The sequence below is a fragment of the Xiphophorus hellerii genome, chromosome 15 (genome assembly GCF_003331165.1).
Source record: "Xiphophorus hellerii strain 12219 chromosome 15, Xiphophorus_hellerii-4.1, whole genome shotgun sequence".
NCBI lineage: Eukaryota > Metazoa > Chordata > Actinopteri > Cyprinodontiformes > Poeciliidae > Xiphophorus > Xiphophorus hellerii.
This window is the reverse complement of record NC_045686.1, coordinates 11,279,486-11,303,193: the sequence shown is the minus strand read 5'-3', so window position 1 is coordinate 11,303,193 and position 23,708 is coordinate 11,279,486. Positions and strand designations below refer to the sequence as shown.

At 37.2% G+C, this 23,708-nt stretch overlaps 1 protein-coding gene and 1 long non-coding RNA gene across 2 annotated transcripts; both read left to right on the top strand.

Moving 5' to 3' along the window:
- Positions 1 to 325: 325 nt before the first annotated feature.
- scara3 (scavenger receptor class A, member 3) lies at positions 326 to 23,386 on the top strand. Its single transcript, XM_032585678.1, has 12 exons — positions 326 to 693; positions 10,162 to 10,197; positions 11,487 to 11,531; positions 13,712 to 13,831; positions 14,852 to 14,932; positions 15,189 to 15,307; positions 15,473 to 15,717; positions 16,799 to 17,018; positions 18,123 to 18,211; positions 19,345 to 19,537; positions 20,223 to 20,400; positions 21,213 to 23,386. The coding sequence occupies exons 1-12, from the start codon at positions 687 to 689 to the stop codon at positions 21,692 to 21,694; spliced, it is 1,815 nt and encodes a 604-aa protein (XP_032441569.1). The 5' UTR covers positions 326 to 686; the 3' UTR covers positions 21,695 to 23,386.
- LOC116734350 (uncharacterized) lies at positions 701 to 1,300 on the top strand. The gene is made up of 2 exons (XR_004342211.1): positions 701 to 922; positions 1,038 to 1,300. It is a non-coding gene; the product is annotated as an uncharacterized LOC116734350 (long non-coding RNA).
- Positions 23,387 to 23,708: the final 322 nt, after the last annotated feature.

Sequence of the window (23,708 nt, the reverse complement as noted above, 5' to 3'; positions counted from 1 at the left end):
CTTAGACATGTGTCACCCTGTGTGTGTGTGTGGGTGTGTGTGTGTGTGTATGTGTGTGTGTGTTCACAGAAGCCCTTTTTTTCCATCACAGAGGCCAAGGCAGCTGGTTTTCAAGGTGCTCACCCTGCAACATTTGTTAGCAATTAGCCTCGGCCACAAACCTGACTTTCAACAAAACACATGGACCCTCCCTGTTTTCCTCCCACTCCCATTCTTTCACCCTGTCCCCTTTCTGCTCCCTCCCTTCTTCTCTACTTCCTTTATTCCCCTCCCACATTTCTCTCTCTCTCTCTGCTCACTCCTTGTTTCTATTAAACTACTCTTCTTTTTTTTCTCCTTCCCTCCTCTTCAGTAGTTGCTCAGGGGTTTTGTGTTTTCAGACTCTGAACACACATGTTCAGAAGTTAGAGCAGCCTTTATCCATTTTCTTTTAAAAAATGAAAACCATTTAACTTATATGCATTAGTATTTTTTTAATTAGGCATACTTTTATCCAATTTGGATGCAGATGAACGTCTCCTTTCATGTCTTTTGCATAAATACATTGTGGGACGTTTGATTTGCATGTTTGGGAATACAAATTTGTTGGATAAAAGGTAAAAAAGGACGACATTATCATCATCCTGATCCTTGTCCTCAGGCAAACTGGAACAGCATCACCTGCCAGGCATCCAAGGACAGAAACCATGAAAGGTAAAGCTGCTCTTTTTCTTTTTCTTTAATCAAACTTTGGTGGGGTTTCTTTGTTAACCGTGTAAAGAGAAGCCATGTTTGTCACTGTGGGATGCAGGCAGGCACCTGCACTGGGCACCAGCCAACATATGCTTCTCATCAGCGCCGAAACTTGGCAGCTCGTATCCTGAGAAAGTGCTCGGTTGTTGTAGTTGGACATGACTCCTACATCCGTCAGCTTTAAAACTGTGTGAGTGCAAAACGCAGCAGTTTCTGGAGAGCACAAAATCTGCTTTTCCTCTGCCAGATTCTCACAAACTCCCAAAACCTGGGCGAGTGAGTTTAGGTGTGTTTTATCACAACAGGGCGTGAAAGAAGAGCCTGCAGTGGCTTTGAAATGTTCTGATGCTCTTACAAGTCTCACGGTCTTACAGTACAAGAAGAAAAACGCCAAATAAGGCAAGAAATTAGTCATTTATCTTTATTTTTTTTAACCTGTTTAGGCCATGATCAAATGATTGATACGTCCCCTACATAAAGGGGACGGATCACGTGCAAAATTCATATTTTGCATGTGTTTGTACTTCCATTTGGGTGTCAACCACTTCTAGAAACAACCCAAGTGCTTTTAAGAAAACACAACAATTTTTTGGCAATAGGTTAATGTTTTTTGGTGTCTGGAAAACGAGCCGTTTTGAAAAAAAATTCCTAATGTAATGTCACATATCAGCAGGGACTGCCACTCATCTATCAACCCGAGCAAAGTCTAGCTCGTTACCTGGCAACGGCAGTGGAGTTCCGCCATCACTTAGCAACCCAATTGGAGCTGTACAATGGCTGCTGGAAAAGACAAGTTGTTTTGTTCTTGACTTAATAGACGTGAAAACCTGCAAAAATGCATCAAATCTATCTCCTAGCTCATTTTCAATGATAATAATTAAGTACACCCTTGCAGGAGCTTTGGCAGTTTGCTCGTTGGTTGTAAATTAACACCTTATGAAGCTAAAAACACATCCACAATGACACCAGAGCAGCAATTATTTCTATCTGTCAATCTGGAAGGAGTTTACAAACAATTTGAAGCCCCATCAAAAGATCATTCACCAGTGGAAGACACCAGTAGCAGGTGGTATCCTCCTGGAAAGCTACATTTTTTAACCTGTAGCATGTTAATTATTAATGTTCATGACAGGACAGTTTAAAAAAGACTGAACAAGTAAGTCATGTTTGGAAAAGTTGGCAAGAAAAAATTGAATCTGAGTCAACCACAAAAACAAAATACTTTGGACAAATTAGACTTAATTAAACTATCTGGACTTAACTATCCAGATAGTTTGGCTGCTATCCACAGTGGTTTGCTTGAAAAAAAAGATAATAACATGCTGAGAATGATTCACAACAACTTTGTTTGAGAAAGCATTTAGTCAACCTGCTCAAGAATCTAAAACTGAGCCCAAAATGCCTGGCAAATGTTTCCTACACGTTGTTCTGGTAAATGTTGTCTAGTTTTTCCCATTTGGTTTGCGTTCTCTGAAATCACAAACAGATCCGCGATCTTGCTGAATGAATTTGCATGTGAAAGACAAAGTGGTTGATATTGGGATGTCTGTGGCTGCATATTTATTGCAGAACAATGATTTCAAACGGGGTACTGAGTTGATTACTGTTTATATGAAAGTGTCAACAGGAAACAAATTCCAAGTAGAAAGGCAAAAATTGAAGTGTTAAAATGACCCAGTTGAAGTCCAGACCTTAACTTGACTGAAGTGCTGTGGAAGGAGCTTCATAGAGAAGTTCAAAACTCAATGAGCAGAGTTAGTGTTGATGAGTGGGTTAAATATGAGAATAATAAAGTCGTACTAACAACTTTTTTCAAAAGATTAATGCTAATGGTGTTCCTTAAAGGGGACGTATTATGCAAATTTCATATTTTTAACATTTTTATACTCCCATCCATTTGGGTTTCTACTGCTTCTAAAAACAAACCAAGCACTTTAAAAAAAAAACATCTAGCCATTTTTTGGCAATAACTTAATGTTTTATGGTGTCTGGAAAACGAGCCGTTTCAAAAACCTTCCAAATGTAACGTCACAAATCAGCAGGAACTGCCACTCACCTAGCAACGCCAACAAAATCTAGCCTGTCACCTAGCAACTCAATTGAAGCTGTACAATGGCTGCTGGAAAAGACAAGTGTTTTGTTGTTGGTTTACCATCCAGAAACCACTTGCTGCATTCTTGTTCGTTGTGCAGAAGGCTCCACTTCTGTTTTTCAGGTGTGAGTGTAAGAATAATTTTGTGCATAAAATGTAATGAGCATGTTCTGTATTGCTCCTTAGACGTATACTAACCTGTTCAAGGAAGTGTAATAAATCACCTTTAAAGCATTTCACTCATGCGGTACTTAGTTTTCCGTGTAACTGTGTCTTAGAAAAAGCCACACATAAAAATAAAAAGGGATTATTGTACATTAAGCTAGACCTTAAGCTGGAGCGAGCTTGGTGAGAGTCAAAATGAAACCAAAAGAATGTCATAAATTAACTCCATTAAAGCACAAATGCGCACTACCCAGCCAAACGGAGTAGGAGGTCTCATAATGTGGTTTCCAGCCTCTTCCAAGCAGAATAAAACTTGCTGCTTCACAGATTTCTCTCTGGGTTGATGAAGACGGGAAGAGATGGGAGGTGAAGACAGAGGCAGGTGGCTGCGAAGGAAAGACTCGCAGAAAGGCGATTTGGATTGATAAACTCGTGGTAATTTTTGTTCTTTGAGATGTTTTCTGTCAGCCAATCAGTTTAGGAGTTTTTTATTTATGATATCAGAGGTTTGTGGCCTCGAAAAACATTCATTTGACATTATTCAGTTATTGCCAGAAACTTGACCTCTTAATAGGACAAACCCCAAATTTTCTCCTTGATGGAGTCGGAGACCAAAAATCTTGGTTTCATAATTACAGTTCTTGCATTCCACAGCTCTTAATGATCATTGCGTGAAAATGAAGGCCAGTAATTGTGTCGTACACACCCTTTAGCCTTGTAAAATCTAACCGAGCTTGTCTTTCTGTCTCCTTCTGGCAGTCCAGACCAGTTAAGTCCTGAGAAAGCATGCACAGGATGGAAGCCGTCCTGATTCACTGTGGAGGAACCGCAGTAAAAAACAAGAAGTCTCTTTCTTGTCTATAGTTTTGCAGACTGCAGCAGTGCATACCAGAGAGCTCTGTGAAGAGACCACACGCTCCAGTCAGAGGGCACAAAACGGCTGAGATGTCAGAAAATGTTTGAAGAGGGAGAATTGTAATTTTTATGAGCTGTGGTTAACCTCCAGTCAGATCTGGAGAGGATCCCATCTTCTGACTTTGTGGATGCCCTTCTTTCCAGGGAGAATTGTTTTGCCAGAACATAGTGCCTTGCAAAAACTTTTAGACATTTTGACATGTTATGAATACAAACTTCGATGTTCTTTAATTGATTTTTGCTGGTAGATCAACACAAAGTGGCACATCATTTTGCAGGGAAGGGAAATGAATGCATAGACTGAAAAAACAGAAACTTTCATCAAGTGTTTTTGTGCAAATATCTTAGTGCGCTTAAAATAAGACAAAACTAGCTTAAACATAACTTTTCAACAGGACATAGGAGCTTGTTTTAAGTCAATAACTCATGAAGAAGTACTGGTTGCATTGGCAGATTATTTCACTTATAACAAGACATTTTTTCCAATGTTATGAGTATTTTTAATCCATATTAATGAATTGTTGACTTAAAACAAGCTCCTGTTTCTTTCTGAAATGTTACTTGTAAGTTGGTGTTGTCTTATTTCAGATGTACTGAGATACTTTCATTATAAACTAAACCAAAAATGCTTGGTAATATGTTGTAATTTTGCAGTGAGTTTTTTTTCCTTTTTCACAAATTATATCGTTGCGTTAGCTGCGCTTTAATTGCAGTTGTGCGCAAATCTTTGTCAATATTCTCCCAATGTCGAAAAAACACAAATTCACATTTGCAGTGTTTCCATTGAATAAAAAATGAAATTAAAATCACTCATGAATCAGCTTGTTTACGCAGTAAATCATTACAAATCATGATAGTGACGGATGTAAACACTTACGTGAGATAATGTAAAGTCGACGCAGAGGAGACTTCTGCGTCTTATTCAGGCGTTGGAACCAACAAGACGTACGGAGCTACGTTACGTACGCAGAGTTTTGGGGGAAATTATAATATGCAATTCTAAAGAAGAGCTATGAATGACACACAACTTCTGTGCGATGCTGTGAGATGCACATTGTCTGTAAAAAACAAAACAACACACACACAGGCATTCTTCTACCACTTCCTGTCGTCTTCTTTGTGGGTTTTCGTCAGTAGTGATGTCTGGCAGTTGATCACGTGACTCGTGTGAGTTGAAAAAGTATTTCCACTGCAGTTTTGTGAAATATGTCCATTTAGATACAGCCGAAAAATCATCTCATCTTATCAAAAAACATGAGTTTTTTCAAAATTGACGTTTCCATTAAGCAAATTTATTTTTTGGAATTTCAATTTGAGCAGTTTTATGGTTAATGGAAACACAGCAAGTAATGAAATCATACATTTATCTTGCTTTTTATTCTGTTTTGTTTCTCTGTCCTTGAAGGATAAGTTCCTTTTTATGACATTGTTTTACTAACTTATCTTCCACTGGACCTTTGGAGGTTTGGATGCGCGCAGCTCATATTACCGATAAAGCATGACCTACCTCGGCCACAAGGGGGCCCCCAAGAGCAATTTATTTTTTATTTTTACCTGTAGAAACAATGATTTCTACATGATCAGATATATCCATCCATCCATTTTCTGTTCACCCTTGTCCCTAATGGGGTCGGGAGGGATGCTGGTGCCTATCTCCAGCTACGTTCCAGGCGAGAGGCGGGGTTCACCCTGGACAGGTCGCCAGCCTGTTGCAGGGCAACACAGAGACATACAGGACAAACAACCATGCACACACACACACTCACCCCTAGGGAGAATTTAGATAGACCAATTAACCTAACAGTCATGTTTTTGGACTGTGGGAGGAAGCCGGAGTACCCAGAGAGAACCCACGCATGCACAGGGAGAAGATGGAAACTCCATGCAGAAAGACCCCGGGCCGAGACTCGAACCCAGGACCTTCTTGCTGCAAGGCAACAGTGCTACCAACTGCGCCACTGTGCAGCCCATGATCAGATATATATTATTCTTAAAAAAAAAAATCACAACTTTATTATGAGACTGTGTGTTTTTGTCAATATAATCACATAGAATGAAAAATCAGCCACTTAGCTTGCTTTTACAGATTTCCTAGAATCTTTTTGTGACTGACATGGTGAGGTCAGACATGTTTCTTACATGTAAGCTTAAAGCAACACCCTTAGTTAAGAACGGTAATGTTTAGCATTTTCTTTTTCCAGAACCATCTGTTCACCTGCAAATATCTCTCAGGCATGAAGGGCAGAAACAGGAGATGTTTGTAGCGGCACGCTTTCACAGTCTGTTACATGTCGTCCTTTTTGTGCTCTTGTAACCTGCTGCTTGGCTCAATATTTTCATAGCTGCTGGAACTGCTTGATCTACAACATCTGGGCCTGAGGCCACAGCCAGGAACATGAACAGTTACATATTCATATTTTATTGCCATAAAATATCACCTTGTTCTCCAAATACTCTCGTTTTGTACTTTAAATCCAAACATGGGGATAAAAACAGCTGTACAAAACTCTTGAGTCTTCCCTTACCTCAGGGGCGTCCAAAGTTTTTGTCAAGGACACGAGGGCCTAAAAAAAGGTTTTACCCACTCAATAATAAACTCAACATGTAATACTTAAATTAAGGAATCGGATTTGTTGCTGGAAAAGAATGTGGGAATTATTCCAGATTCAAAACTTGCTAATTTTCTAGGTACCAATTGGAAAACAATAGGTCACAATTCAATCAATTCTGGTGAATAAAATCAGAATTTATTTCAGTCTTTCTTTGAAAATGCTTGCTGTATTTAGCCAGGTTTATTAAATTAGTGAAAAGCAGATTTGGGTGCAGCGAAGCTTGTTTTTGAGTAAAAGTCAAATACAGCAAACGTTCACATGTGGGGAACATGCAGGCAGAAAATAAGTTCAAAAATAAAAAATGGGCCTCAGATTGACTTATCTTAATTTAATTCTTAGGAAAAACTCCCAATAATTTTCAACAAATGTAGATACTTTTGATTTTTATAAGCTTTGAGATTGTAGAATAAATTTTATGCAAATAAAAAAGTTTTTGTTTTTGGTCAGAAATCTTTCCGCGTACCTAACGTCTGCCCTTTTATTTTGTCAGCTAATGAAGCCAAGCAAGTTTAAACAACTTTTCCACTGAACCAAATATGTTTCTAAGTATTTCACAGCTTTTTCTTTTTCCTGACTGGGATTGTGTGACCTGGTCAACTGCAGTCAGATTAGCTTAGTTCTGCTCTGTGTGCTTTGGACCGGTCCACTTCCTTACTAACGAGACGGACATTAGTTTTTTTCCAACATGGCGCAGTCCAAACCCACAAGACTGGCAGAAAGAAGGTGAAACGTTTGGCTGTAAACATGAAACTAGTGGAAGGATAAGCCTGGATAATGACTTTAAATTCATTTTCAAATAGAAAAGTGAACCAAAAAACAAATTTAACCCCCAAATGACATCTTATGCTTGTTGCACACGTTTAAAGTTTTAATAATAATATTCAGTGCAAACTAATATATGCTCACCATTCACTTTAATTACTGTATATTTATGAATAAATGTGTTTTTTTCCTCTTCTTTTCTGTTTTTTCTCCCTCCTCCCTGTTTCGTTATGTAAGCTGTTATTTTGTGACCTCAGATGTTCCACCTCTGTCTCATGTAAACTTGGACTTTTATGCAACGTTTCCAGAACAATAACAATTTATATATATTTTTAGATTTATCTTGTGATGTCATGTTGTCTTTGTTTGGTTCTGTTCTCTAATTTTCCTCCAGCTGAGACCGTTTTGTTTAACCACCTGTCAAATTATGTTGTTTGAACTCGTTTACTTGAGATAAAACAATTTGGAGTAGTTTAAGAATTTGGTGAAAATGTTTGTCTTAAAGCAAAAATACTCAGTTATGTTATGAACCTTAAGACCTCTGCTGGTTTTCTCATGCCACCCATTTTTGTTTTGTTTCTTTTTTACAAAATTTAGACCTCCACTCATAGACTAAAATAGAATAGAATAGAATATTTGTAGCAAAACTGAACCAAGCAAATACAAAAAATTATTTCTTGTTTATTTTTTTTCCAGTTTCCATTTGAGTTTGCAAATGAAGATGAGGATAAAAAGCTCTTTGAGTTCCCATTATCTTGCTTTTGGTGACTTTTCTCCCAAATATTTCACATTTTAATCTGTTGTGTCCCCGCAAACATATTACACATATTTAGCTGTGCATTTCCAGTTAAACCCGGCATCATTTATATCCCTGGTAGATTTCGTTTTATGCGTCTTTAAAATTTACTAACATATTTGTTCAGACTGGAAGTAAAATGAACAGTGGTAGTGTGGCCCAGATAGAGTCACAACTTTAATCTGAGTTAACAATTAGGGTGATTAAGAGATTACTACCAAAGATAAATAATCAAAATAGCAACAATTTGCTGGGTTTGTTTGCTGAAACGCCAGTAAAGATTTTTTAATACATTTTTCAGAAGGATATTAATTTTTGGCATTTTATTAAAGTATCTATATAAAAAAATTTACTTATTCTGATTTTTGAAAGCTTTATTATTCTTTGAGGGAAGCCTTTCTCGTGTATTTATGACTAAATCTGTTCAGTAATATGATTATGTTGCAAACAGCTCCATTCAGAAAACATTATAATCCAGCAGGAGCAGATGGTTTATATTCTTAATCCCTCTTTGTTTACATTAGCTGCCGAGCCTGTAAATTCTCCAATGTTTGCTTCTGATTGGCTGATCAGAGCCTCATGACGGCTCCTTCCCTGGAAGATTCAACTCCTGATAGCTGAGCAGAGCTTCTGCTTTTATTTTTATTTTTTTAAATAATTCTGATATACATCAGCTTAATTAAAAAAATAATATATCAAAATTTATAGCATTAATTAACAGTTTGTATTTTTTAGTCTCTAGAATTAATGTAATTGTTTTTGATTAACCTCTAATCTGAGAAATATACTTATTAAAATATTGTATCAATGTAATTTGTTTGCTACATTTTATTATTATTATTATTATTATTTCAGTTAATGAGAGTATCAGTAGTATTAATGGCATTATTAATATTCAGGGTTTTTTTTGCATTTTTTTGCACTCTCTTTGACATGTAATAAAGTTAATTTGCAACAAGGGAAAAATAGAATGGAAGTAAAAAAATTAAACCTTTGACACAATTTCTTCTAAAGTTTTGGTAAATTATAAATGCTTTGGAAAAATTACGAGCCCACTGCACTGAACCCCGTTGAAAACCTCCTGGTAATTCCACCAAATATTGATTCCTGAACTCTTCCTGAGTTAAAACATTAATGTTGTTGTTTCTAAATAAATATGAACTGGTTTTCTTTGCATTATTTGAGGTCTCAAAGTGCTGCATCTTTTTTGTTATTCTGACCCTTCCTCCTTTTCTGCACATACTGTAAATACTAAATTTTGGCCTGGATTTTTGGAGACATGTTCATATAATAAAAGGACAATGTTCATTTTACTCAAACAAAACCAATAAAAAGTTAAATCAGAGAAGCTGGTGAGTTTCAGTGGTCTCTTAATTTTTTCCAAAGCTGTATCTGTGGTTTCTGAAAAAGTAAAATGCCAAATGTACCTCAGAAACATGACTGTAAAGTCAAACATTTCAGATTCAAACTATAAAAATATTTTGACTACATGTCTAGCACATTTCCAGCAGTCTAGTAGCCCATTGTGACCTTGTTTGCATAAATATCAGCTTAAACCAGTGTATAATATCCAAGTATCTCTCATCAGGTGCTTGTCAAACAGAATATTTGTGAGTTTTGCTGTTCTTTTCCTTCACACACTCTCCTGTGGTTTAATTGTGTGTTTCCAAACCACCATTACAGCCTCAGGTGTGGCGCTGGAAAGCGTCCAGCTGATGACATGTTTTATAAAGTCTGCACCTATAAAAACATGAAGTCAACCCTTTTGTGGGACCCGTAATAAAAACGGACTTTTCGCAGTTTATTAGCGCTATTGGTTTTTACAATGGTTGTGATGACAGCCTCCTCAGACTCTCGACACACACAAAAAATCCCACAAGCATCAGCACTCACAACCAACAGCTGCTTTCCTGATTTCTGCTCACAGAAAGTATTTAATAACCAGGCGGGACCACATGCTGTGTTGTAGGAGAGAGCGATAGGGAGGCAGATGCTAACGGTCAAACTAATTAAACTCGTTAGAGGTAGAAAAAACTTTAGACTTTAAATCTTTAACTTTGCTGTGTCTCTTTGTCTCTATTCTGCAGACACCAACGGTGGATACGAGAACCAGCTATTCAAAGGTAACAGTAAAAAATTAAGCTGGTTTTGTCATCAAGGTTATGAATTTAAATTACTAACCTTTTGCAGAAAATATGGAACTTAATTGCTTAAAACAACTATCATATTTTTTCTGTCTTTTTTTTTTTTTTTAAAGGCAGTTGATGCCATAAGGCCCATGTGTCAAACTCAAGGCGCGGGGGCCAAATCTGGCCTGCTGTAGCTTTTTATGCGGCCTTCAAGACTCCAAATTACATCAATAAGTCCCTCCAGTTTTTCACTAATCCGCAAAATTTACACAAAATCAACAAAGCCCGGATTTTTTCTGATGTTTTTGATTGGTCTTAAGTGTCTGCTGCCTCAGCCTTACTTGACGTCAAGCTACAGTCTGTGATTGACACGGTGAGTAATAAAAAGGCACATTAAACCTCGCAAATATCTTTAAAATTTCTTACAAATATTTCTAAATTAGCACCACCAAATCCGTGATTTTGATTGGAGAAAAAAACCCCCACAAAAAACAATTCATTAAATCCTGGAGGGACTGATCAGTGTGAAAAGATGTTCAAACAAACAGCTACTTCTTAATTTTTTTTTAACAGTTTAATTGGTTTTATCAGTACATTGAGGCACAACCGGCCCTTTAAGAACATTCAGATTTTTTAGTTCAATATGACGCCGCTGCCATAAAGGGGCGCTTATAGTGTCACCAGAAAATATTGACACCCATTCACTTTTCCAACTGTTTTATTTTTTAAAAAAGAGGGGAAAAAGCCTACACTGTAAAAACACAAACTCTTATCAACTGTTTTGGTCTAGTAGTTTCTAGTTCAAATATCTTAGTACACTTGAAATAAGATTAAACTTATTTTACAAGTAACATTTTAGCAAGATAAATGAGCATGTTTTAAGCCAATAATTCCTTAATATTGGTGAAAAAGTTCTAAGTTCCATTTGCAGATTATTCCACTTACAACATGGGAAAAATGTCTTTTTCATCAATATTAAGGCATTATTGCTCCTGAAATTTTTACATCTTTTACAAATTTACAAAAATGTCCAAAAACTTTATTATTATGGACTTTTTTTTAAGACAAACAAAAAATGATCAACAACGTAATATGAAAACAATGAAGAGGTGACAATAGTTTCTTGTAGATTTAAGTTTTTGTTAGGGGATGTATTTGTGAATCCCAGCTTTGTTGCTGTGTCTCAAACTCACAGGGTTGTAAACCAAAGTTGTTGTTTGTATTATTAATATCAAAATATTAAAACCTAAACTTGTGCTATCCATATTTTATTCACTCTTCAGATGAGGACTTCATGGGAGAGGAGGAAGAAATGCCTTCATTTAGAGGTAAGCTTCATACTATATGCTAATATAACTCCTTTTTGCAGTGTGTGATTTAAAAGTAGACTATATGACAACCGCTTTACTATTTAACTGTATTGTTTCAAATATCAGAAGTACTACCAAACTGCTGGCATGACACTTCCTGTTGTAGCCACAGTTTTCATTTGTTGTTTATTTTTAAGTAGTTGGGAGGAACAGTGGCGAATCCAGCTAAGCAAGCTATTTGGCCTGGGGTTGCTAGGTAACCAAAGAATGAATGAGTTGCTAGGTAACCAGAGTGAGGTAGATGGGACCTGTAACTGATCTTTTTATGACCGTCTAAAACAACATAGATCGGGCTTTTTAAATGCGATTCTGGATACTTGTATATGTGGTCCGAAATCAGATACATATTTCATCTTTTCAAATGAGACGTGAGTCTGTACAGCCAGGTCGCATTCATCCCATTGATATTCGACATACGTCACTATTCTGCGCCCTGTAGAAAAACAACAACTATGATGGACTATGATGAGGATTAAGTTGTTAATGTGTTGGTGCGGTCAGACAACAACTTCAAAATCGTAAGTTATACTCCATCGTTAGCATCCATGTTTACTTCCGCAAACACGACGCACTACTGGCGGTTGGCAAAACACCGAGCACGATCTCTAAGCCTGCCATTATGGCGCCCTCTACTGCGCACGCGGGACACTTTGAGGTCCTTAGCATTTCACTGGTGAACACATACATGCATAAGCGTAACTTCCCGAAGGACTGGTGTGGATATGTCCCCACCAATATCTCCTTCTCTTTTTATATATATGTCCGCTGATTGATCCAGTGGATTGGACATCATGTGACTTACTGTGCTGGCAGCGCGCTACATGCGCTATTGTTTACATTGAGTCAGGAATATCAGTGGTGGGGAAAAAACATAATCAAGCAAAGAATCTGGAAAAGTGACGAATAGTTTTGATATTAATTGTCAAGACTACGACAGCAAGATAACAAGGTCCAAGGGATTCACATTTAACAGGTCAGTAAAAAGGTTTAATTAAAAAATATTGTAATGACGTCAACACCGGAGATGTAGTCCCGCCAACAGGGTTTATTAGAAATAGGTACAAGCTGCTATTCCTGAGGCTGCAGCTCACGCCTCTAACAAACGGGCACCCTCAACTGTTAGCTTCATTGCTAACTCCCCTCTGAACTCTCCCCCACTTCCGGTCCTGGTACTCCCGCTCCACCGATCCCCCGCCCACATGACAGGCCTATCACATGAGAGTGGGAGCCAGCAGAGTCAGACAGGGAAAGCCCATAACACTAACAGAAAGGATCACAATGCAACTTATAACAAATACAAATAACCATATGAACCCCAGCAGAACTAAAACACAGAATTGTTACAATATATATAAAGAAAATGGGGAGTAGGTTAGCTATGCTAGCTTAACGTTTATCACCTTAACATGTGTTGTTGCTGCGCAGTTCGGAGTATTTCGGTTCAATTAACACAAAAATAAGGCGACCCACATTTTCTGACAGATAATCAGGAGAGCAGGTGTTTAAGTTTACTAATCAACCACAGTGAGCGTTCCTTCCTAATGATAGCAAAATGAAAATTCAAAAACATAAATCTGCAACGGACAGAATGTTTTGTTTGGTGTTTTTACTTTTTTTGTGTGGGAAATGTTTTTGTGTTTATTTTTTGTTTTGTTTTGATTCCTGATGCACTTGAACGTAACCTTTGCTCTGCTGTCCCGGGGCTGTTTATTGGTTGCCATGGCAACGAGTCACGCACGTTGACCTTAACTTTAAGCTCACCTACTGAGAGAGAAAAAATTACGGAGCCCCCTAGGGGACATAGGGAATTTTTTTTTTTCTTTTGCGTCACCTCGCAATACTTTTGCGTTACCTCGCAATATTTATTGCCCAGCCTCTCTTGATGTTCTTCCACTTTAGACATGCTAGATGCTTCCCATCTCCAAGAAACAAACAAAACAATCTGCAAACACAACTCCGCCTCCGTTAAATCTGCTGTAACGGCAGAGGCATGCGGCTTAGCAAAGCTTTAATGGAGCATGTAGAACAGCAGCCAACGAGCCAACCACCGTTGCTTAATGTTGCAACAAATCAGAAGGTTTAAAGTCAACAAAACGTTAAACAGACCTTTAAGCCACATTTCCGTTGTGTGTCTTTAGGTCGTTCAAGAGTTGGCTGTGTGAGATGCCAGCAAAGCCACTCTCTCCAGCTGGCTGTCAAGGTCCTCTATGGTTTTGTTGCTTTCCTCATCATAACTGTTGCAGTTCTGGCATCACTAGGTGAGCTCTGGTTTACTTTTATTTATCCCTGATTCTCTCTTTGCAGAAATAACATCCATCTGATTTAATTCAGTTAATAATTGCTGAAATAAGTATTCATGAGCAACAAGCTGCCAAGCTTTTCTGAGTTTTAATGAATTGCATGCAAAAACATAGCAAAATATTTAATTTAAGGTTGACTCAATTTAAGGTTGATATGTATCCTTAAATTATCCTAGAGCTACAGCAGCGTATTTGGGCCACTGTAGATTGGGGGGGGGAAAGTGGAGTAAATTTTTGCCAAAAATCTCAGAAATGCACCAGAAAAACATTTTTAAGTTTCAAAGGTCAGAAATTTTCTTGAAACAACTTGGAAATTTCTAAATATAAATGTTATATAACATACAGTATATAACATTTTAGCACTTTAAAGTGGAAATAAACCAATAAACATTCAAAAATAAAACAAAACCTACATACAAACACTATATGTCACTTCCTCTGGGTATCTGCATAAGAAAATAATACTATGTTATTAAATAAATTAAAATAATATGTCATCTTGACGTCTAATACAACTGACAGTTGATAAATGACAGGAGCTGAACATGTGGAAGCATTTATCCATATTTCCTCTGGGTCAGAGCTTAAATGGGCAAAATAGCATGAAAACACACACCACACATCATTCCATTCTCCCTAATGTAAACTCACACACACAAAACGCTCACACTCACTAAACTGTTAGCTCTCTCTTGGGAAACATGTGAGGGGCCAAGACCTGGTCAGCTAGTAAAACAATAACTTCTCCATGTTCTGTAAGTTAATGAAAACATAACGTGTTTTGTTGTTTTGGGTTGATTTACAACCTTCTCTGTGTTCTTTCAAATATTTCCCATTTCCTGTTTACACTGAAGGCCAGTTGGTTTTTTGTACATGTTTTTATCTAACTCGGGTGATTCCCTCTTATAAAGAATGCAAAATAAATGCGTGGATATGTATATACTTTTGTGACATTCGAAAATATTTCTGTGTCTTTAGTGTTCAAAAAGGTGGACAATTTGTCTGAAGAGGAATCGGCGCACAACAAGAAGATTGCAAAAGTTCAAGAAGGAATAGAGGGTAAAGTAAAATATTTTGGAAATAGTAATTTGTAAACGATCTAAAGAATAAAAAATGTTTTGTATTTCCCATAAACCTACCCTAACCTGTTCAAGGAAGCATAATAGGTCACTTTTAAAACTATAATGCTCATTTTTTACTGACTTATTGTTTAAACATTTACCATCCAACTCACATATGGTCTTTAAAAAGTCTGTAATGTTCTCTTAGCTATTGCTGTTATTAATTTTCTCTCTTGCCTCCTTTCTTATCTCAGATCTGAGGTCTGTGTCGAACAGTTCAGACTGCCTGGATGTCTCATTTTACAGTGAAGAGATCAGCAGGCTAAAGAGAGAATTTGAAGACATTCAGAAGATGATACTGGGTCAAGAGCAGGTATGATCAATCTGAAGCTAAATCCACAGTGAAAAAGGTTTTCCATTTTGTCTAAACTGCATTTAAAACCAAAAGATACACTTTGAAATATATAAAGGAGGAATGTGTTAAACTCCTATTTATTCTGAGTGTAATGAATCTCTCTTTGATTTCTGTATTACCCAGTTTCTGGATCAGGCATCCCAAACCCAAACCACTATAAAAGCAACAAGCAACCAGCTAACACGGGAAGTCCAAAACCACCTCATGTCGCTCAAACTCCTCAACCAATCTCTGGAGAGATTCACCAATCAGGTGCAGGGTTGGAAGGAGGTGATTGATGAAACAGAAGAAAAGATGAAAACTTTAACAGAGGATCAGTACGACGTAAAAGCAACGGCGCAACAAGTCAACACAACAGTAGCACTCAGGTGACTGAACGGAAGAGATGCTGCATATTAATTAACATTTATATGTAAATACATGAGTTTAAGTAACTAAAGCTGCGTTCAAACCCAAATCCGATTTTATGTGAATATTTGGAAATGTAGTTCTCAAATATGCGATTAAACGGCCTGAAAGTTTCCCGCATGCGCAGTAGAGGGCACTATAACGTCACGTTGTAGCGTGCTCAGTGCTTTGCCCGTAGACATGAGACGTATTCATGTCTGTGGTTTTGCCAACCGCCATAAAAAGGAAGAAGAAGAAATGCTCAGTGTTTGCGGAAGTAAACACGGATTGCTAACGGTGGAGCATAGCTTACGATTTTTAAGTTGTTGTCCGACTGAAGTCAGCACATTAACAACTTCATCTTCATTATTGTCCGCCATGATTGTTGCTTTTCTTCCCGCTTGCGCATATCAGGATGCAGAATGGTGACGTTTGTCGAGTATCAGTGACGTGCAGGTTCGCTGAATGTGATCTGGCTGTTCAGATTCAGGTCGGATTAAGACAAAAAAAAGGATTTGGGTCACTTCGGGTTGTAGTCTGAACATAGCCTAATTTCCATTTCTAGTCCTATTGGCACATTGATGTGTATGTTTATTAATAATAAGAAAAAGCCGCTTTGGAGTACTGCACACAAAAAACTTCATAAAAGAGAAACTGGTAATTTGTAATGACTCAATAACTTTCACTTTAAGTTGAATAGAGTTAGCATAACAGCGCTAAAAATAGAGTGGTTAAGCTGTGCTAAGCTAAAAAGGCTAATTGTGTGATAATAAAAGCTAACCTGTGTCCTAACCACTGTAACAAATTAATCTGCTGCATAGTTCTTGCATGGTAAACAGACATGTGGTTAAATAAATATTATGTTATTCAAGTTTTGTATATTATAGCCTAAGACTACAGTGTGTTTAAGAGGAAATTTCAGTTTTAGTGTGTCACCCTTCTGTATTTTCTACTTCTGCTTGGCCTCCCTAGGGAAAAAAAAATCTAAACTTGACTTTGAATTCCTAAAATAGTGAATCAAAGTTAAATGTCCCATAATGCTCTCCTCTCTCTGTTGCTCAGCACAATGTGGATCGATGCCCTCCAAAAAAAAGCAGATGAAGAGACTGCCGTCCTACAGACGTTGACGAATAATTTGCAGAACTACACTCGAGTTTTGAGCGCTATCAAATCCAACACCAGCAACACCTCCCAAAAAATGCGCTCCCTTCAGGGCACAATCATAATAGACCAGCAGAAAATGGCAATGTTCTCGGATGTGATCCACGACCTCACACAACAGGTAAGACTAGATTCAAAGTCGGACGGTTTGATGAAAACATTTTTGTTTGGAGGAAAAGGTAATTTTTAAAATTCAAATTCTTTTACCTTTTTGTCATTTGCACTATCAATGCACATTTTCAGGGTTAAAATACTTTTTTGTACCTTAATGGAGCATTATAATGTTATTCCCTCATCAAAAACAAACCTGCGGTGTTGTCTTGATTCTTTCATGCATTTTTGAAAAATCTTTTAATCTCCCACGCCGGACATTCAGCTGGGTGCTGCAGTTTCCAAGCTCACAGCTCCCCCACTCAACTCCTTCAGACTAGCCAGCAAACTCCTTCAGACTAGCCAGCAACCATTTGCAAACATCTGGTGGAACTGCTCACCTGCTGAGCTCATTATAGAAGCTACTTCTTAGTGCAACGCTGGTAAAAACGTTGTTGGAGAGTTAATACAGGAGCGAGGCAGACTCTCAAAAGGAACAAGACAAAGGCCCAATTAGGAAGTAAATTTTATTTTAAGACATATTTGAAGTATATAGCATTTTTATAACAACTGAAGTTAGCATGATCACTTGATTATGCTGGAAAACTGCACTGGAAAACACATAATATTTCCCTTTCAGAGTTTAATATTTAAACAAATCTGGCATCTGCTTCCTTAAATTTGCCTGGAAACCAACATAGAGCAGCTAAATTTTTCAAATGAACTACCAGTCATTTTTAAATCACCAATCGAGCTGCACAGATGTTTGGTTTTCTTTGTTCCATGACTCTACAAGTCAATGTTTTATTTACTTTTATCACAATTTAGGCATATCATGTTACAACATAGGAGTTTCACATTTTTGTGTGCAGACTGTCTGTCATCACCACATGTTACCACTGAGCCATGAAACTGGCATACCTTTGTAAAAATCAACCATTGCTGCATTTCCCTGGTGGGTCAGCAGTTTCATGTTGACTTAATTTACACATGGCGCCTTGATTGTTTTAGAAACTAAATAGAAAGACGAAGAAGTCATTTTGTAAAGGAGGCTAGTTAAAGGTGGAGCAGTAGTGTCCTTTTTTTTTTATTAATACCAGACCAGGTTGTAAACCTGTTTGATTCATTCCTGCAGGTTATGAACCTCCAGATGCAGCTCGACAACGTGACGTCGCTAATGGATGAAAACGAGGAAAACATGCATGATCTTCAGTATCACTCCAGGTGACATAAATAAACACATTTCACTGATTTCTTTTTTTAAATCATCTGCATTGTCAGATTCTTGCAACCATTCTCTAGTATTTCTCATAGACTAGACATAAGTATCACTTTACAACACGTGTCAAACAAACTCAAGGCCCGTGGGCCAAATCCGGCCCACCGTAGCTTTTTATGTGGCCCTCTAGATTAAACAATAAGAATGATTAAATATTATGTTATCAATGAAATCAATGTAATTTTTTTCTGTTTATTGCCAAATTATACCCATCAGTCCCTCCAGTTTATTGACAATTATCGTGGAAAATCACACAAAATCAACAAATTGAGCTAAAAACGAGGAGTTTATTACAGATGTTTTTTCAAGAATTGTCAAAACACTTTTTTACTTGTACTAACCAGCTGCCTCAGCCTTAATTGATGTCAGATTTTAGTCCGTGATATTTACAGCGAGTAATAAAAGTCACATTTACTGTCATAAATAAGCGCAAATATTTCCAAATTAGTACCACAAACACTTTGATTTTTACTGGAAAGCTCACAAAAAGAATAACGAATCCTGGAGGGACTGAAAAGATGTTCAATAATATGTAGTTTTAAAGATTCATTGATAGTTTAACAGTTTGTGAACAGGTTTTATAAATACATTCTGGCACAACCGGCCCTTTAAGAGCACTCAGGATCTTGATTTGGCCCAAAACAAAAGCTCCTGCTTTACAATAAGGCTAATTATTGTTATTAATTCATCTGTAAGCACTTTACAAATTATTAAGAACTTTTTATTATGCATTAATGAAGGATGTGAAAGAGACAAAATCTAACAGCTTCTTGCCAAATAGTCAGCTAAATCTATTCAACCATATATTTTATCTAGAGTTGTTATATTGAACATTTCAGACTAACTTGTAGGCAAAATAAGCATTTCTAAACTGCATAATGAACAGTTATTAGTGATTTATAAAGTGTTTATGGAGTAACAGATAAAATATCTATAAACTATTTATTAAACATCTCTAAAGGGAGCTTTATTGTAAAGTGTTTTGTCCCCAAAATTAATATTTTCTAATCGTATATCTTCACAGATTGGTGAGAAATACTTTGATCAACTCAGACTAAATTTAAACTGTTTATTTTAGGTACTACGAGAATCGGACAGGTGAGCGTTTCTCAGCTTTAGATGGCCGTTTGAACTCCATCGAGATGGAGATTGAAACCATCGCCTCAAGCGTCAACGCCACGGTCAGCCACGTCCAGAGCATGTACAAGTACATCAACGTGGAGAGCTCCTCCTGCAAGAGTCGCCTGGGCAGACACACCGAAGACCTACAGGTGCTAAAAATGACAAAAATATATCAGAAGTTTTACAAAAATAGATATAAACACATAAGATATCTGATTCTATCATCATAATTATCAAAAGCATTGCAAAAATTGCATCTTTTCTTGAATTCTAAGTCGTTTTTGACTTATTTTAATTTTCCTGCTTATGAAATTAATGGCAGCAATGTCTCCATCCATAAAACCTGGAGTAAGTGTCAAAAATAGCTGTAAACAATGCAAAGAAAATTATTTTTCTTCTGAAGGAAAGAAATACACAAATTATCTGAAAAAAAAAAAAAAATAATAATAATAAAGAAACTGCTTTCTAAGAGGATGGAAAACATTGATTATTTAACTGGATTTATTCCCGTCAGTGACTAAATGCAAGAAAGACACAAAGCGAAACGTAGAAGCCGTGGGAAAGGTACTCTTTATGAATTAAAAACCCCTGAAAAATGAAAGAGAACACAAAATGTGTGTTTAAATACACCGAATTTTTTCAGGAACATTTACTATGGGGGAAAAAAAGCAAAGTTTATTGCAGCTCTATTGTTGACTCATGGAGCAGAAAGTTTAAGTTTAAAATGACTGTTAGTAAGGACATGTATTCAGTTTGTGTCTTTTTCCAGTTATCCCTGTATCATAGTATTGCTCTATGTTATCTATGTTTACCTATGTTTTCCTCTTTATGCAGAACATGAACACCACCGTTTTCTTACTTCTCAACTTGGCCAGCACTCTGAAGCAGCAGAACATGCTGCTGAATGTTCGGCTAGACATGGATGTGAGGAATCTGTCGATGGTGATGGAGGAGATGAAGCTGGTTGATGTTTTTCACTCCAACCTCATAAATAATTTCACTGTTCTTAAAGGTACAGCTGGTTTTGAAATATGTTAGGAAAACCAGAACTACGGAAGAAGATTAGGGCCACTTAAAAAACACCCCAAACGAGTTCAGATTTTTGATCTCAGGAGATTAAAGTCAGAAAAATGTCTGGGAAAAAAAGTCATAATTCTGAGATGAAAGCCTGAGCGGTTCTGGCTTTCTCAGATTGTGCTTTTTCAAAATTCTCACTTTCTTTTTTGGAATTCTGACTTTTGATGCGAGATGATTTAAGTCAGAATTCTGAAAAAAGTAGTCAGAATTTTGAGATTAAAGTCAAGTTTTTTTTAAGTCAGAATTTTGTTTTTAATCTCAAAATTCTGAGGAAAAAAAGCCAGAATTCTGACATTAAAATAAGAATTCTTTTAAAGTCAGAATTTTTAGATTAAAGTCATATTTTTTTAAGTCAGAATTTTGAGATTAAAGTCAAATTTCCAAGAAAAAGACAGAATTTTGGGATTAAAATCAAAATTTTCAGAAAAAAGTCAGAATTTTGAGATTAAAGACAGAATTTTTTTAAAGTCAGCATTCTGATATTAAAGTAAAAATTTTGAGAAAAATGCTTGAATTCTGAGGTTTAAGTCAGAATTTTGATATTAAAATCTACATTTTAATACCAGAATTAAAATCAAAATTCTGAGATTAAAGACAGAATTCTGTGAAAAACGAAAATCAAATTTCTGAAAAACAAAAAAAAACCTGAATTCTCTTTATTTTCCAGTGTCCCTAATCCTTTTCTGTAGCAGAACATTGTGGGTCCACTTTAATTCTCAAATTAACATCCTGATGTTTTCTTTTCAGGCGCTCCTGGGCCACCTGGGCCCATAGGAAACCGTGGTGAGACTGGCCCAAAAGGACCCATGGGCCTTACTGGCAGTAAAGGTGACAGAGGCCCTATAGGAGGCCGTGGAACCATTGGCGTAAAGGGTGCTCTTGGTGTTAGAGGATCACCAGGAGAACCGGGCTCTATTGGCAGCAGAGGGCCCCCAGGTCTAAAAGGAGCCAAGGGGTCAATCGGTCTTCCAGGCCCCAAAGGGGAAAGGGGCCAGAAAGGGGATTTGGGGCCCTCTGGTTCTGATGGCATCCCTGGAGTTGAAGGACCTCCAGGAATCCAGGGCCATGTAGGACTACCAGGTATCATTGGACCTCCAGGACCGAGAGGAAAATCTGGGCCAACAGGACCTCCTGGACCACCAGGTACACCTGGACCTCCTGGCTTACCGTACAGGCATGAGCCTCAGCAACAAACCGTGATGCCTGCTGCTGGCTCCAAGAGACAGTAACTCTGAATGAAGAGTCTGAGTTTGATGTTTTCATACGTAGAAGCTGAGGAATGACCATTCTGGAACTAAAATACTGATTTTCATTGAAGACACACAAGAATTCATTCATTGGATTGTGCAAAGCCATGAAGACTAAATAAAAAGTACAGCACACCGGCTTCACAATGGAATTTGACAAAACGTGGTGATGATGAATGGAATAAGGAAGACCAAAGCAGCTTTCTATGGACTCAACTATTGAGTAAAATATTATCTTTTTCGATTTGTATGCTTGAGTTTTTTATATGGCACATGTGTATCAACCAGATTAACTAAAAATGATCATCTTACTAGGTCTTTATTTCAGAATGTACCAGAATAAAAGAATGTGACATAGAGGTTTGTTAAGCCAAAAAAAACATTTAAAAATAGGATGGCAACCATGAATTAGGAAAGAATGAAATTATTTACTTATTTACTATAAACAGAAAGATGTCCAATTTGAAGCACTTTATTATCTCTAAAACGTGAAACCTAAAGAGATTTCAGAGCGGGAACTCTGAAAACAATTTTATTAACTTGTTGGTTTGTAAAGAAAATGAAGAAATCAAATTCAGTTTGTTTTCTTTTTTGAAGATATATTTTTCATATATTACAGCTTGTGAGGTGACACTGACTAGCAATAAATAAACAATTGGGTTTCTCATGGAAACAACATGCATTTAAGAGCCATTTCATGTGCCAACTGAAATTTTCTCACAAGTACAAGAAAGTTTTAGGTGTTCACAGGAATGTACCATGTTATGATCAGATATCTTCTCGTTGTGAATTTAATGGCTGCACAATGACATCAGACTTCCAGAAAACATTAAATATAATTGATAATGTGACCTAAAATGTCAAACATAAGGTAAACGGTAAAAGTTCAAGTTGGACACCACTGAATAATGCGGTTTCTCTGCGTAAACTGAACAAAGAAATGGCAGTGAAGAGTAGTGCTACATTGAGGAAACAGTTGATTTTATTTTAGGTTGATTGGAGTGCTGGAAAGCAGAAGACAGTCATCTTCACTATCGCCTGGTAAGCGCTCCCCCACACAAACTTATCAACTTTTATGATGTTTTATGACACTAGTTCCTCTGTTGGTGATCATTTGAAAGGTCTGTGGATTGCTAAATTTAAGGAAAATACGTAAACAAAGACGTAAGGAGCACAGCTAAGCTAGCTCTGCCATCTTGCTTGATGACGAATACTTGGTGGAAACGGGCGTCAGCTCCAGTGACGTGTGGCTTAAGTAAAAATAAGAAAATGTATTTGTCCACTTGAATTTTCCATAAAATGCTTTTCTTATTTTGTTTTTCAAAATTTTGCGGGTCAAAATCGCTGAATTTACGCATTGCCTGTTAAAATACATGAAAAAAAGACCCGGATGAGGCAGTGCTGTGCCTCGCCTCTGGGGGCAGTGCTGAGTCCCATAGACACAACGAGCAACCTGTGCTCTTTTTCTACGCATCTAGAAGACTGGAAACAGTCGGAGAAATAATATACAGACGGAGCAGAACCGCCGAAGGCCAGTCTTTGGCTGCCAGAATTGTGAAAATTAAAGAAAAATGGGGAACAAGGACTTTTTAAAAACAAATATTTGTGGAGAAGGATAGAGGCTTGGACGTCATATAAAATAAAGGTAAGATCGTACATGATTTTCAATTTAAATCAGAAACGAGAGGTCAGCCAAACAAAACATTTAAACAACTAAATATTATTTTACTTTTCATGTCATGCACCTCACCGCACGTCACTGGTCAGCTCTTAACATGGCACTGAAGTTTGACGGCACCAAAACCAAAACAGTTCAAGAACGAAGAGGCTTCATAGTGTGTACTCCAACCCTTCTAGTGACTCTTTTTCAAAAAGTGACTAAATCTAGCTACTTCCTTAGCCACAATTGACCATTTGCAACTACGTCACTCGATCATTCCAGGCGCCATGATGGACGTCAGGAGTGAGGGACAAACCTTAACATAACAGCAGTGCT